Below are 12,877 nucleotides of genomic sequence, written 5' to 3' on the forward strand. Positions count from 1 at the left end.
TCAAATTAAAATGGTAGATAATGCAGTTTACTGTATGAATTATAATGCAAAACAAATTTAAGCTACTGGTTTGATGACATGTAGTTCACAACTCACTGATGCCGATCATTGATTTTAATATATGTAAATATTTGTGAGATGTGTGCACATTGATAAATCCTATAAACAAACAAACAAACAAACACACACACAAACATTAATGTGTTGGTTTTAAAGGTTAAGGGTTTAAGTAATCTTAGTAACTCCTCATCTAAAGTCTCTCCACTCTTTTTTATGTTGTGTTTATTCACCCTATCTTTCTCTCTCAAACTGCTGTGGAAGTCAGTTCATATGAACTCATCAATACCTTTATTAGCACCTTTCTTTATGAAATATCATGGGCAGTAGGTGTTATGCACTGTACTGGGATGCTACTGATCACTACGTCTAAAATTCACTGAAATTCATATTGTCTAAACTAATTGAAAATCATGGCACTGAGCATAATATGATTCTTGCTTAGAGCAGCCAGCAGGAGCAGTTTTCATCATTCTAAACTATGGAGACCCAGTAGTTTATGGGCTGCACCTTGGGGGTTCTAGATAATTGTGATGAGCAGAGACATATCAAGCTTGACTCACGATAAAGCAAAGGATCAAAAAGCTTGATTGCTTTTGGAGAGTGTTCTTATTTATCTTAAATTCTATTAAAATCAATATTTTAGAAATAAAGACCTGGGGGAGCAGATGTAATCCCTGGCTTTTCCTTGTTTGTGGAGATTCTCAGTCATACTCAGTCATTCTCTTGCCTTTCCTTGTTTATTCCTTTCCTTATTTATCCATCTGGAATGCATTATCTCTTTTGGGGGGGGGGGGGGTTGACTGCTCTGCTGATTATTTAAACAATTTACTGACTAATTATTTTATATGTAAAATGTCAAAAATGTGAGTAATTGGGGGTAGTGTATGACAACAGACCATCAATAACTTTTCATGCTTTAAGAACAGCCTAGAGGCAAAATATATAAAGTTTATGATCATAATAGACAAAAAAAATTTTCATGACAAACAGATTTTGTTTTAATTACATTTTTTGTCAGTTGTATAATATATTAATTGCTTGAAGGTTTCAGCAATGCAATCATTGTAAAAAAAATAGATAGATAGATAGATAGATAGATAGATAGATAGATAGATAGATAGATAGATAGATAGATAGATAGATAGATAGATAGATAGATAGGTAGGTAGGTAGGCAGGCAGGCAGGCAGGCAGGCAGGCAGGCAGGCAGGCAGGCAGGCAGGCAGGCAGGCAGGCAGGCAGGCAGGCAGACAGACAGACAGACAGACAGACAGACAGACAGACAGATAGATAGATAGTTGGACGGACTGTGGACAGATGGGTAGGTAGGTAGGTAGGTAGGTAGGTAGGTAGGTAGGTGTGTAGGTAGATAGGTAGGTAGGTAGGTAGGTAGGTAGGTAGGTAGATAGGTAGGTAGATAGGTAGGTAGGTAGGTAGGTAGGTAGGCAGGCAGGCAGGCAGGCAGGCAGGCAGGCAGGCAGGCAGGCAGGCAGGCAGGCAGACAGACAGACAGACAGACAGACAGATAGATAGATAGTTGGACGGACTGTGGACAGATGGGTAGGTAGGTAGGTAGGTAGGTAGGTAGGTAGGTAGGTAGGTAGGTAGGTGTGTAGGTAGATAGGTAGGTAGGTAGGTAGGTAGGTAGGTAGGTAGGTAGGTAGGTAGATAGGTAGGTAGGTAGGTAGGTAGGTAGGTAGGTAGGTAGGTAGGTAGGTAGGTAGGTAGGTAGGTAGGTAGGTAGGTAGGTAGGTAGGTAGGTAGGTAGGTAGGTAGGTAGACACTTTATTAATCCTGGAGGAAATTGCAAGTCCATAGTTTGGTAAGGGAAAATGAAGAAAATCAACAACCTGGTCTTAAATGTAGGACATTTCAATAAATATGGTTTAATATATTAAGATATTTTAGTTTGAGGCTGAGACCTCTTGTTTTGAGCTGTGTATTCTATGTGTCAGCTTCAGTGAACAACTGAGGGAGAAAGGCAATAGCTCCTAATCAAAAATGGGTTTTATTTTGAGCTTCCTTTGAACATAAGGTGGAGGGAGGAGGAGTATCACTTAATGTTCCCAAACTAAATGGGTGGGCACGGGCATCCGCTGTAGCGAGGTCAGTGTCACTACTGTGTGTACTGCTTTAGTGGATAATTAAACCCTTTGAGAAATCTGTTCTTGAGATTCTCTTTTCTCTGATATGCATGTGCACACAAACGTACAAAATCAGCTGCTCTACATAAAACAGACACTTTTGGCTCTCACATTCAAACAATAAATGAGAGAAAGACTTCCACTATGTTGTTCTTTTTTGCCTATGGTATCACATAATAGGATGTGTACAGACATTAGCTCTAATGTTGTTACAGGAAAACACCTTTAACGGATTGTACCTAAGGTTTTGAAGTCTTCGGTAAGAAATCCTGGGTAACATTTCCCAAAGCGTTCAGTAAAGTACTAAATTAATTAGCCAGGTTCTCAGAGAACTGACAGAAATCAACTTACAGAGGTTTGAAACTTGCTGACAGGAGGGAATCAATTGAGTCGATCATTTCTGTTATGATATGGAAAAAGTTTCATTATTGACGAGTGATAATGAAGTTGTGAACAGGCTGCTGAATAAAACTTGTTAGTGCGTCCATTCAGTATTCAAACAACAACCTATTTAAGGAATGTATGCCTACATTCATCCGATGCTTCTCCTAGCACGCAGTACATGGTGTAATAGCATTATTTTAACGGTATCTGGAGGCAAGTCAAATGAACAGAGGGTAATTAGAGCTGCATCAGCAACGTGCCCTTCAGAAAAAACGCCGGTTTTTGTCTGGAGCATGAGCTGCTTCCTTGAATTTTGGCTAATCCACGTTAGATGAGGAAGAAAAGATGTCAGTCTATGAGATGATCAAAAACAAGCTGAAGCTGGTAGAGTTTTCAATAAAATATATTTTTCACAGTTCTAATTTTATTATATATCCTCTCTAGAAGTGTTGCTCCTACTTTAACTTTCAGTCACACAGTGAGTTTCTCTTCACTAGTAAGATGATCCTGATGCCTTTAAAAAAGACATTCACCGTCACAAAAACCTGACATTGTTGTACACTTTGGACAAGTTGCAAGTAATTCCCAGCACTGCATTATATGATGAAACAATCACACTCATATTCCTGTCTATGGTCATATTGATATGAATATGAGTGGGTATGGGAGGAAACCAGGGAACCTTTACTTAACTGGACAAAAAAAAAAGAATGACCTTATGGCCTTGTACAGCAATAAAGTTCCCGTTTGTATTGAAAGACAGAAACACAGTGAAGCAGCATTAAGGCAGCATCTCTCCAGCCCACTGCTTATTTTTGGAGATATCTTTACTTATTTATAGTTCTGTGGAATCAGTGGGGACCCCAGGAGGGCTCTCCATGTCTGCCATAACATTTAATAACAGATACATTTTGTTTTAGGCCATTCTTTCCTGCCTACACAGTTTCGACACCGTAGTTACATTTGATTTATTCTGATGTACCTCCTGTGTACCAACACAAAGCCAATAGCAATGAAAACAAATGCCCTCATACCTTTATAACCTGTTCGTCTGTTGACCTGCACTCCACTGACTCCGTTACATCAGACACGGTGCCGTCTGTTCCTACGGTGACCACCTTTACAGGGACAGCCACTGTCCGACCAGTGAGGACAGCTGTGTTGAGGATCTCACTTTCCTGCAAAGGAATTCAAATACATATCAGGATTAGTTCTAAAAATACATTATTCCTGCAACAACTGTAATCAAGATACATGAAGAGTCAGTCCACTTCTCTGGTAGAGAAGGACTAATGAAGCTGTCCTTTAAATTAATAAATTATGCTTGTGACAGCCAACTGGCTGACAACTGGCATGGCAACTCAGGTTAGGAGCTTAAGATGACTTTTGAACATCCTGGACAAGTCACCAGGTCATTGCAGGGCTACAAAGGGACCTAACATTTACATTAATGTCTACAGGCAATTTAGAGTAACCAGTTCACCTGCACGGCGTGTTTTTAGTAGTGGGACGAAGATAGAGGACCTGGAGGGAACACATGCAAACACAGGAAGAACATGCAACCTCTAAACAAAAGCATCCCAGGTCCTTGGCTGGAACTGAGCCTAGGATCAAGGTATCCATTTGACAGTGACCTTATTAACAGTGCCTACACATGTTGACTACATCCCTGCAACATATGTTAACTACATGTTAAACATATGTTAACTACATCCCTGCAACTTATATAAATTGGACCAATTTATATAATTTTAAATCACTCTAGTTTGTATTTTAAGTGACTTTAAATAAAATACTGCTGAGTTCATCAGTTGTTTCATTCACGCTACCCCACCAGCTGACTATAACATCTAATTGTATTTATTAGATTTACAGTCTTCATGAAACCATTATGCTTCCGATACCTTGGTGCAAACACAAATTACTGCTGCAGCTCCCACAGTCACCCTCTTCCTGCGTCCTACATGTGTTACGCATGATGCTCTTTTGTTTCTTAGGGTGAGATTAGTCCATTGGATAAGACCCACTGTTGCTGTGTTATTTCTTTAAATTAAATAGTGTAATGAGTGTAATGAGTGTTAAGATGAAATGTCTCTGCCAGTTAAACTTAATACAGCATTGAGTTGCTAATCTCCAGTAGAGATAAGAAATTAAAAGGAAGTTAATTGTAGAATTCCGCTTTAAAGTGTGCTTCCCAGAAAAAAAACACTGTCTTTTACGTATATTCTCAGAAACTCCTCTCAAGTGGAAAAAATACGGAGACAACACTTCACGTTGAACTTTGGAAGTTTAAAAGACATCTCATCACACAATTGAGGCCATATGCAGTAGAGGAGCAGATAAACGATAATGAAGTCAATGGCTGGTAATCCATGAGGTCTGTCTGTTCGTACTGAAGATATGGATCCTGCTCAATGCAGCTGAGGCTCAATAAAGGGCTACAAAATGGACTAAGGCTTTGAAAGGCAAAGAAAAACTGATCCTCAGCTGTTTGTTGATCAAACCTGGTCCCTTGGTTTACTTTACTTCTTAACATTCACTCTTATTTAGAGAAAAAATAAAAAATTTGAAACTCAGCAAATTATTTAATCACATTAAAAGTCCAAGGTTATACATTCAGTTTGAAGAATGGGTATTTCTATTTTGTCTCTATGCACTGATGGTGAAATTAACACATAAAACTGACCGTAACAGTAAAACTCATAAAAACACAAATGAAAACAAAAAGACAGTTTACTATTTGAATGCTCCCTTTGTGTTAGTGATTTAATGTACTTGATTCTTAATGTATTTAACTCTCACAAAACCATTATGACAAAATTACAGAAATCAGAGTTTACTTTGCTTTTCTAAAAAGTTCTGTAATCTCATTCAGAAACGCAAAAAACTTTTGAATACATTGTACAGTAGTATGCATGCCAGGGCAGGAGCTGGTGACATAATGTTTTAAAATAACTACTGCAGAAAAAGATCAAGGGAGGCGTCAGTACCGTTTCAAGAATGTTAAACTCAGAATCTCCAGCACAAACCAAAGAAGGGCAGTCCAACATTGTTTTTGTGTTGTGCAGTCTGTGAAAGATAATAATGAAATGGGGGCATTTTCAAAAGATTTATTCAGTAGTCATTTTCAAAAGACTGGCTTGTTGTATTTTGTAAACCTCAGCTCCTCACTGAGATTTTTGCAGTATTATTTTTTATTCCCTTTGGTGAAATGCAGTTGATCCCTAGCTTTGTTTACATGTTCGCAAATTCTAAACGTGTGAAAAACTGTCATGGTTTACTACAAATCTTTCACACACTATCAGTAAAGTTGTTTTTCTTTCCCCAAGGGATGGAAAATCTGTTCATGGGAGTCAAAAAGAGGGATAAGTGATTTATGATGATGTTCTGGTGAAAATGATTTCATTAGTGATACTCTGCACAGCTGATCAGTGTAAACAATCAGGCTGACAAAGCATTACTTTCAAGATGACATCTTGAAAATATGTACCTGTATGTTTTATGTGTTAAAATAATACAGAACGTAAGCCTCGTGACAAAAAAGTGCCCCATGCGCTGTAATGACATGTAGAGTTTTTACTTGATGAGTGAAACCACACTGTAAAAGAGATATACTTTTGAATATTATAGGTCCTGTTTGTGCCCCAAAGAAGTGAATATTAAGAGAGCTTAAAAATAATACATGGCAGTAAAGTAGTGGTCTCTTAAATAGACCTAAGTGAAATTTAACAAGGCAGCCAGAGTGATGCACAAGGCACAAACTACAGTAAATTATTTCCGTGATTGCAACCACCTCCTACTGATTACTGCCTGGTTAATATCCTCATGGTGTTAAGAGGGGCTGAAATATGACCTCTTCATGGGGTGTATTTGTACATAACGGCAAGTAAACACTCATGTCTCTAAATTACCTTATATTATCAGCCCATCATGTACATGTTACAAATGACAAACACACACACACACACACACACACACACACACACACACACACACACACACACACACACACACACACACACACACACACACACACACACACACACTTACTTTCACACTCACATCCTCGCTGCACTGCTCAGGAAAAAAAAAAGAAGCTGAAGCATGACTCTCTCCTTATCTTTACAGCTTCTCATTGCGGTGAAAGAAGAGAGCAAGAAAAGAGAAGAAAGACAACAAGAGAGGGACGAATCGATAAAAGGCCATTATGCGTCTGTGCAGCTGTGGCACAAGGGTGGAGTGTGTGAGTGCTGATATGACTATAGATGAATGATGTGTATAAGGTAGGAGACAACCTGCAAAAGCTGCATTTAGAGAATAGTTACTTTTATTGTAGTGAATGTCAGCAAGCTCAAGGACGCTAACATCAGGGAATCAAAGGTATAAGAGTGGGCAATATGGTGAGTTTCTGAGATTTGGTGACATGGAGGATGTCTGAAAAGAATTTTCTTTCTTCTTTAAAACTAGAATGGGCTGAAAAGTATCCTTAGAGGTGAAAGGCACGTGACATAAAAAATACAAAAATTACAAGACAAAACAGTGTTTCGTCATTTCAAAGCTGATTATGTTTAGCCATTATTTGCTTTGTAATGATTCTTGACACTTTTCTTTTCACGTGAAGTAACTGGTTGTATTTTAAATCCAGTGGCAATTTTAAGATACCAGTCTTATCTGTATAACATCTGAAAATGGTAGAATAGCTACACCTCCTGTGTTTGGTTCAGTTCAGTTGGTCCTCGTGTACTAAACTGAATGTGCCAACAGAAATCTGCAGTGAATTAAAACTGGATGAGATCTTCTCTAAAGAGGTCTGACTCTCTTGTCCATTCTCTGCACTGCTGTATGAGGGTGGCTGTGCTAATTTAGCATGAAGGAAAAAAAATAAAGATCCATCCGTTTATCTATTGAAAGGTTTCGCAATCATGATAATAGCTGAGTGTGACATACAGTCAAGTGTATGCATCACATCATGTATCTCATCTCTGGTAATGATATTCTGGACTACTAATAAACATTTATGTCTTTCAGAGATGGTAAATAAAAAGTGCTATCTATCAATCATCGGCTTCAGACAGTCAAGTCAATGCAAAGCATGTTGGTCTGATTGCCTATACACACAACATGAACAAAAAACCACTATAGAGGTAAAGCATTACTATTTATATGACAGTTCACCCTCTGGGGTTTCAATGTCTCTCTGTCACTGCTGTTAGCATGTGACGGGTTGAAGTTGACTTGATTGGCTGAAACCCCTAAACATTCAAACATAGTTGAAATTCCGGTTGTTCATGGGTCCTCAATTTCCTCTATCCTCTACAGCCAGAATGGTGGAAAAAGTAATATAACTGAAATCTATTTCGAATAAATCTTTGGACAGAATATTCTCTACTGATGAAAAGGGTTACATTATTCAATTCAATTCAGTTCAATTCAATTCAATTCAATTCAATTCAATTCAATTCAATTCAATTCAATTCAATTCAATTCAATTAAAAAAAAAACGTTATTAGTCCCCAAGGGGCAATTGAAAGCACATAAAGCAGGATCGGTGTAAAAGTGAAAAAATAAAATAAAATAAAATACAGTGTAAACACAAAAAGTGTAAACATAAACAATAAACATAAATAATAAATAATAACATAAATATAAATACAATATTTGAGTTAAATAATAATTCAAAAACTAGTTAGTTACAAACCTTGTGAGTTAGTTCAATATCAGGTTGCACAAAGGTTTCGTCAAGGTCAACTTATAATGAATTTTGTACCTGGACTGTACCAAATAAAATGACCTGAAATGTGAAAGCAACCAGTTAACCTGTCGGTTCACCTTGCGTGTGGTCTGTGGGAAAGAATGAGCGAAAGGTTGACTGGTGCATCACCGTCATTATGCCCTTGCTGACAGAACAGTGCCATCCACTGCACCACCATACATTACTGTTATGTTCTTCAGGTGTACTCTGCAGAAGTACATCCTGTACCAGAGAAGCTGTGCTGTAAGCTTAGATGGATAATAACCATTGATACCAAAAGAAAGAGATGAGAGGGGAGGCGACACCTGGCATAAGTTTAGTTTAGCTTAGGGACCTCAGCACTGCTTAACGCCGGCCAACACTTTATTATTTATTGACTAAACAGATACATCTATTTAGTGAAGCACCACAGTACAACTTTTAACTGACAGGTTGAAGCTGACAGCAAGCTCACAGTTGCTTTACAGTGTTGGCCTACAGCACTTCTAAGAACAATTTATATTTCAACTGCAGCACTCTCAGCTATTCAGCTCTTATCAATTATCAATAAAAAACACTATTCCCTCAAGCATCTACACAGTCTCCCCCCCGCCCCCCCAACATCCAAACCTATAGGAAGAAATGAAAGCAAGGGCAGGAAGAATCAGCATATTTTGTGTTGCTTTTTTTCTTTTTTTTCTTGAGAAATAATGATACAATAGCAGAGGAAAGTGGTGTTCATAGAATGCAATCTTTTTATCATTATAGCTCAGGGAAAAAGGTACAGGAGCCAAGATATTCTGCACTACAATGCTAAAGTCAGAGAGACGCCAGAGAGATGCCGGAGAGACGTGGTGAGAAACTCAGGAGAGAAAATGACTTTCTTTTAGTTCAGAAGTGGGGAAGATGTCAGCCATTTCAGGTGCAGCTGTTGAAAATTTTTAATTACCAAATTTGTGAGAAATTTGGATTCAGGATTTTTTTTTTGTTCTAAACACGTCTGTGCTGAACTCCAGTGGCGTAGTCAAAGAGAAAGAGCATGTGTGTTGAATCAGAAATATTTTCCATAAAGCTAAACAATTAATGCTTCTTTCTCTCCCTAGTTAGCACATTTAGCATAGTAGTTAAGATTGCAGTATTAGCTAATATTTCAGGGGCATTATTTAATTTCTTATTTTTTGTTTCTTGTGTGAAAGCTATTATTTTAGCATTGAAAAAAAATGTGTAAAACAATCAGTACTTTTACCCCCAGTAGTTTTTTAAAAAAACCTCTATAGGTTCAATACATTTTATGAACATAAGCACTGCCTTATTTTACTGTTCTTCATTTTGGATAGTGTCTATTTGAAATAAAATGTAAATTTGTAGGTATCTCATCCAAAAAGTTCTCAGTTTATATTTAAATGGTTCAGAATATGGATCTAAAAATATTTTCAGCAAGGAATAGGAAATGTAAAACAGCCATAAGACTTTAACGGATGAATGACGTGCACATTAGTTTTGGTCTAAAGAGCTAGTGTACTTGTGTAACATCTAGTAGTAGTGAATGTCGTATATTTAGTTTTATCATTGGGTGAAGAATTGCAAAAGTCAGCTGCGGTGACTTGGCTTTCCCTGATAACGCCTGTCCTGATTCTGAGGGGCCCTCTTTTGTATCTGGAGGAAATTTGATTAGGATAAGCCAGTAGAGCTGCACTGTCCTGGACCGTGGCCCAAGCATGCTGGAAAAAAAAATCAAGCCAGATTGACGGCATTGGGGAAAATAAGCCAGTATAAAACAAACAAACAAGCAAACGACAAATTACAGGGTGTCCCGCCTTGGCTTCAAAGGAAAGCCTGACTGACACAAGTACATTAAAGGTTCCTGAGAGAGAGAGAGAGATGATAAGGTGTTGTGTTAGCAATGAAATGATCTTTGTATCCATGTGTGTTCACTACAGAGGACATGTGTGCAGTGTGTTGTTGCCTTTGCCTCTTCCTGACAAGATGACACTCCTCCCCCGGCCACAGAAAAAACGCAGTGTAGCAAATGAGCATTATTTAAATTGACAGCTATTGCAAGGCATAAGACAAGCCTCTCATTTCTAATGTATGCAGTCCAGGTTCAATACATCAAGCTCAGGTTTCCCACATAACATGTATATTATATATGTACACAGTCTGGGGGTACGGGAGGAAAATGCTGACAATACCCGATGCTTTATAATCATCATATCTTTTTCTTTACATTAAATATGCCTTACATCAGGATGATTCTCTGACACACTTTAGTAATATAAGCATTAATGCAATCCCTTGGCAAAATAGAATGGATGAGTAGACATTTTTCATCTTCTGGCACACATTAAAGTCGCTGTAATCGATATTTTTATAATAACAAGGATGAAATGATTATGTTTAATTTTAAGGAAGTCACTTGTAGGGAATTATTACCCAGCTCTATTCCCATAGGCTCTATAAAGCTATATAACTTATTTAAGATGATCATTTTGGTTCAAAGACAAAGTTAGTAAGTGGAGCAGCAAGAGCTGGTCATGACAAAAAATAGAATTACAGAAAAGGTGAGTGAAAGAATGGCTCCCAAATCATTCCAATATCACCAGTGTTCATTTTATATTCATCCATGTGTGATAAATAGTGGAAATAAATAAATTTTAATTAATGTAACTATGCTTTCTTAAATGTAGGAAAAAAACAAACATACAAACAAAAAACAACAACCTATAAATCACTAAATGGGGATTTATAGTCTCACTTTCAATCAGCTGCTGCATCTGAGAATATTAACAGGATTTTAGTCCAAACAAGAGAAACCGCTTTTATGATTTACTTTATTGATTAGTACCAACAGACAAGGACACTGTCACTTTTATTGTTCATTCAAATGATGTACCAAAATCTTTTGAACCATTTTCACATTTTTTGTGAAAGACTGAAAAACTTATAATGCACAATATATTTTATTAAATTTCCCAACACCATTAAAAATGTCCTTTCACCAAACAAAGTAAAAGCTTCTTAGTAAAGTTCTGATATTCAACTACTATGAGGGACTGAATTTTGATCTTGGTTCATAATTCAACTTAATCCCATTTCTACAATGATTGAGGTTCATGAGTCAGACTCAGGCATAAAGAGAACTCTATAAATAGATATTTTTTTCCGTCTTTGTACATATAAAGTATTAGTCAGGATTTTATGTCTGGCCACTGGTGCATGAAGTTAAATCCAGCAGAAGGGAGATCGACAGGGAGAATTAACATTGTAAAAATGCACAGAAGAAATATAGCTTCGTAAACAAAAGGCCCATATATACAGACGAAGACTTAATTAAGCTATAAGGGGCATTATGGCTGCATGCAGATGGCTAATGCTGCCTCGAGGACACTTGGCATGGTTGTGGACAGCTTTGTTGGCCAGCCTATTAGTGCTCTGTCAGACCACTTCCAAATACAGTTCCTGACAGTGTGACTGATGGCAGCTTGCTTGAAAGCCACCGCCTTGTCCTGATGCTGCGATAGTGCTGGATGTAAATCACAGATGCGAGAACCACTTTTTCTTTGACTTATCTCTCTTCCATTCCTGCAGAGGACCTAGCATATTTGTCTTCCTGTCTCTGCTTGTAAGATGCTTGTTTTGAGTCAGTGTGGAGAAAGTTGCATTTGGCTAGACCTTAACCATTCCAGACAAAAGCAATCACCCATTACAAAAAAACAAAAAAAAGGAGAAAAATTTGCTAACATTTAGCTCTCCACAAATGACCCTGATTATTATGCTATGCAGGACTGTGCAAACAAAGCTAATGTCATTGAGCTTAAATTGGGCGGAGTTTCAGAGATCACTTATAAAATGCTAATAATAGAATTCGGATTGTGCTGTGCGTGCTACGAAAACCACACTGACTCTCTTCTAATGAGCAAAACTGGAAGGCACAGCGCAGCAGGGGGAAGATCAAAAAAATCTTTGGAGGAGCCATTAAAGTTAACTCACACACACAGTTGGCATGGTTTTTTTTTGCATGTATTGCCTTTTAATCTTGTGGATGACTCCTGTTTGCTGTCTGCCAGTCCATCTTGTTGGTTCCTGGATGCAGTTTTTTTTTTCTAACTGATTCTTATTGCAGAAACTGAATCAGAAAGATCATATTAGAGATGGACATACAGTACACACACAAACATCTGTCTTTGTGACAATGAGCTAGCATTCAACCTTTGACTTCAGTAGGCTCATAATACTGCCAGCCACACAACCTACTGCACAATGTATAACATTTGATCATATCATATATCAAAATACTATTGTACTTGATACATGTAAAGCTGCTTTGTGTCAGCTGTTTCAAAATATTACACAAATAATGGAGAATTAAAGACAAACTATTTAAATGAAATCTATATTTTTACTTCCATGCACCAGCGTTGACTGTACATGACATGCCTATTAATTATGTTTCACAGTATATTTCACATTTAGTGGATCCGTTCCAAGGCTGAAACAGTTCACATTCATACCTGACATTTGGATATTCCCATTTCATGCTGTCAATACTTGCCCAAACT

The 12,877-nt window shown here is 37.6% G+C and overlaps 1 protein-coding gene across 1 annotated transcript in view; it reads right to left on the reverse strand.

Annotated features, from left to right (window-relative positions):
• si:dkey-112m2.1 (transmembrane protein 132C) overlaps window positions 1-12,877 on the reverse strand; it is a 138,253-nt gene that overhangs the window by 14,173 nt on the left and 111,203 nt on the right. The window contains exon 6 of the mRNA XM_068335102.1: window positions 3,622-3,765. Within this exon, the coding sequence (XP_068191203.1) occupies window positions 3,622-3,765 (144 nt within the window). The remainder of the gene's footprint in view (window positions 1-3,621; window positions 3,766-12,877) is intronic.

This window comes from Antennarius striatus, chromosome 15 (assembly GCF_040054535.1).
Source record: "Antennarius striatus isolate MH-2024 chromosome 15, ASM4005453v1, whole genome shotgun sequence".
Lineage (NCBI taxonomy): Eukaryota > Metazoa > Chordata > Actinopteri > Lophiiformes > Antennariidae > Antennarius > Antennarius striatus.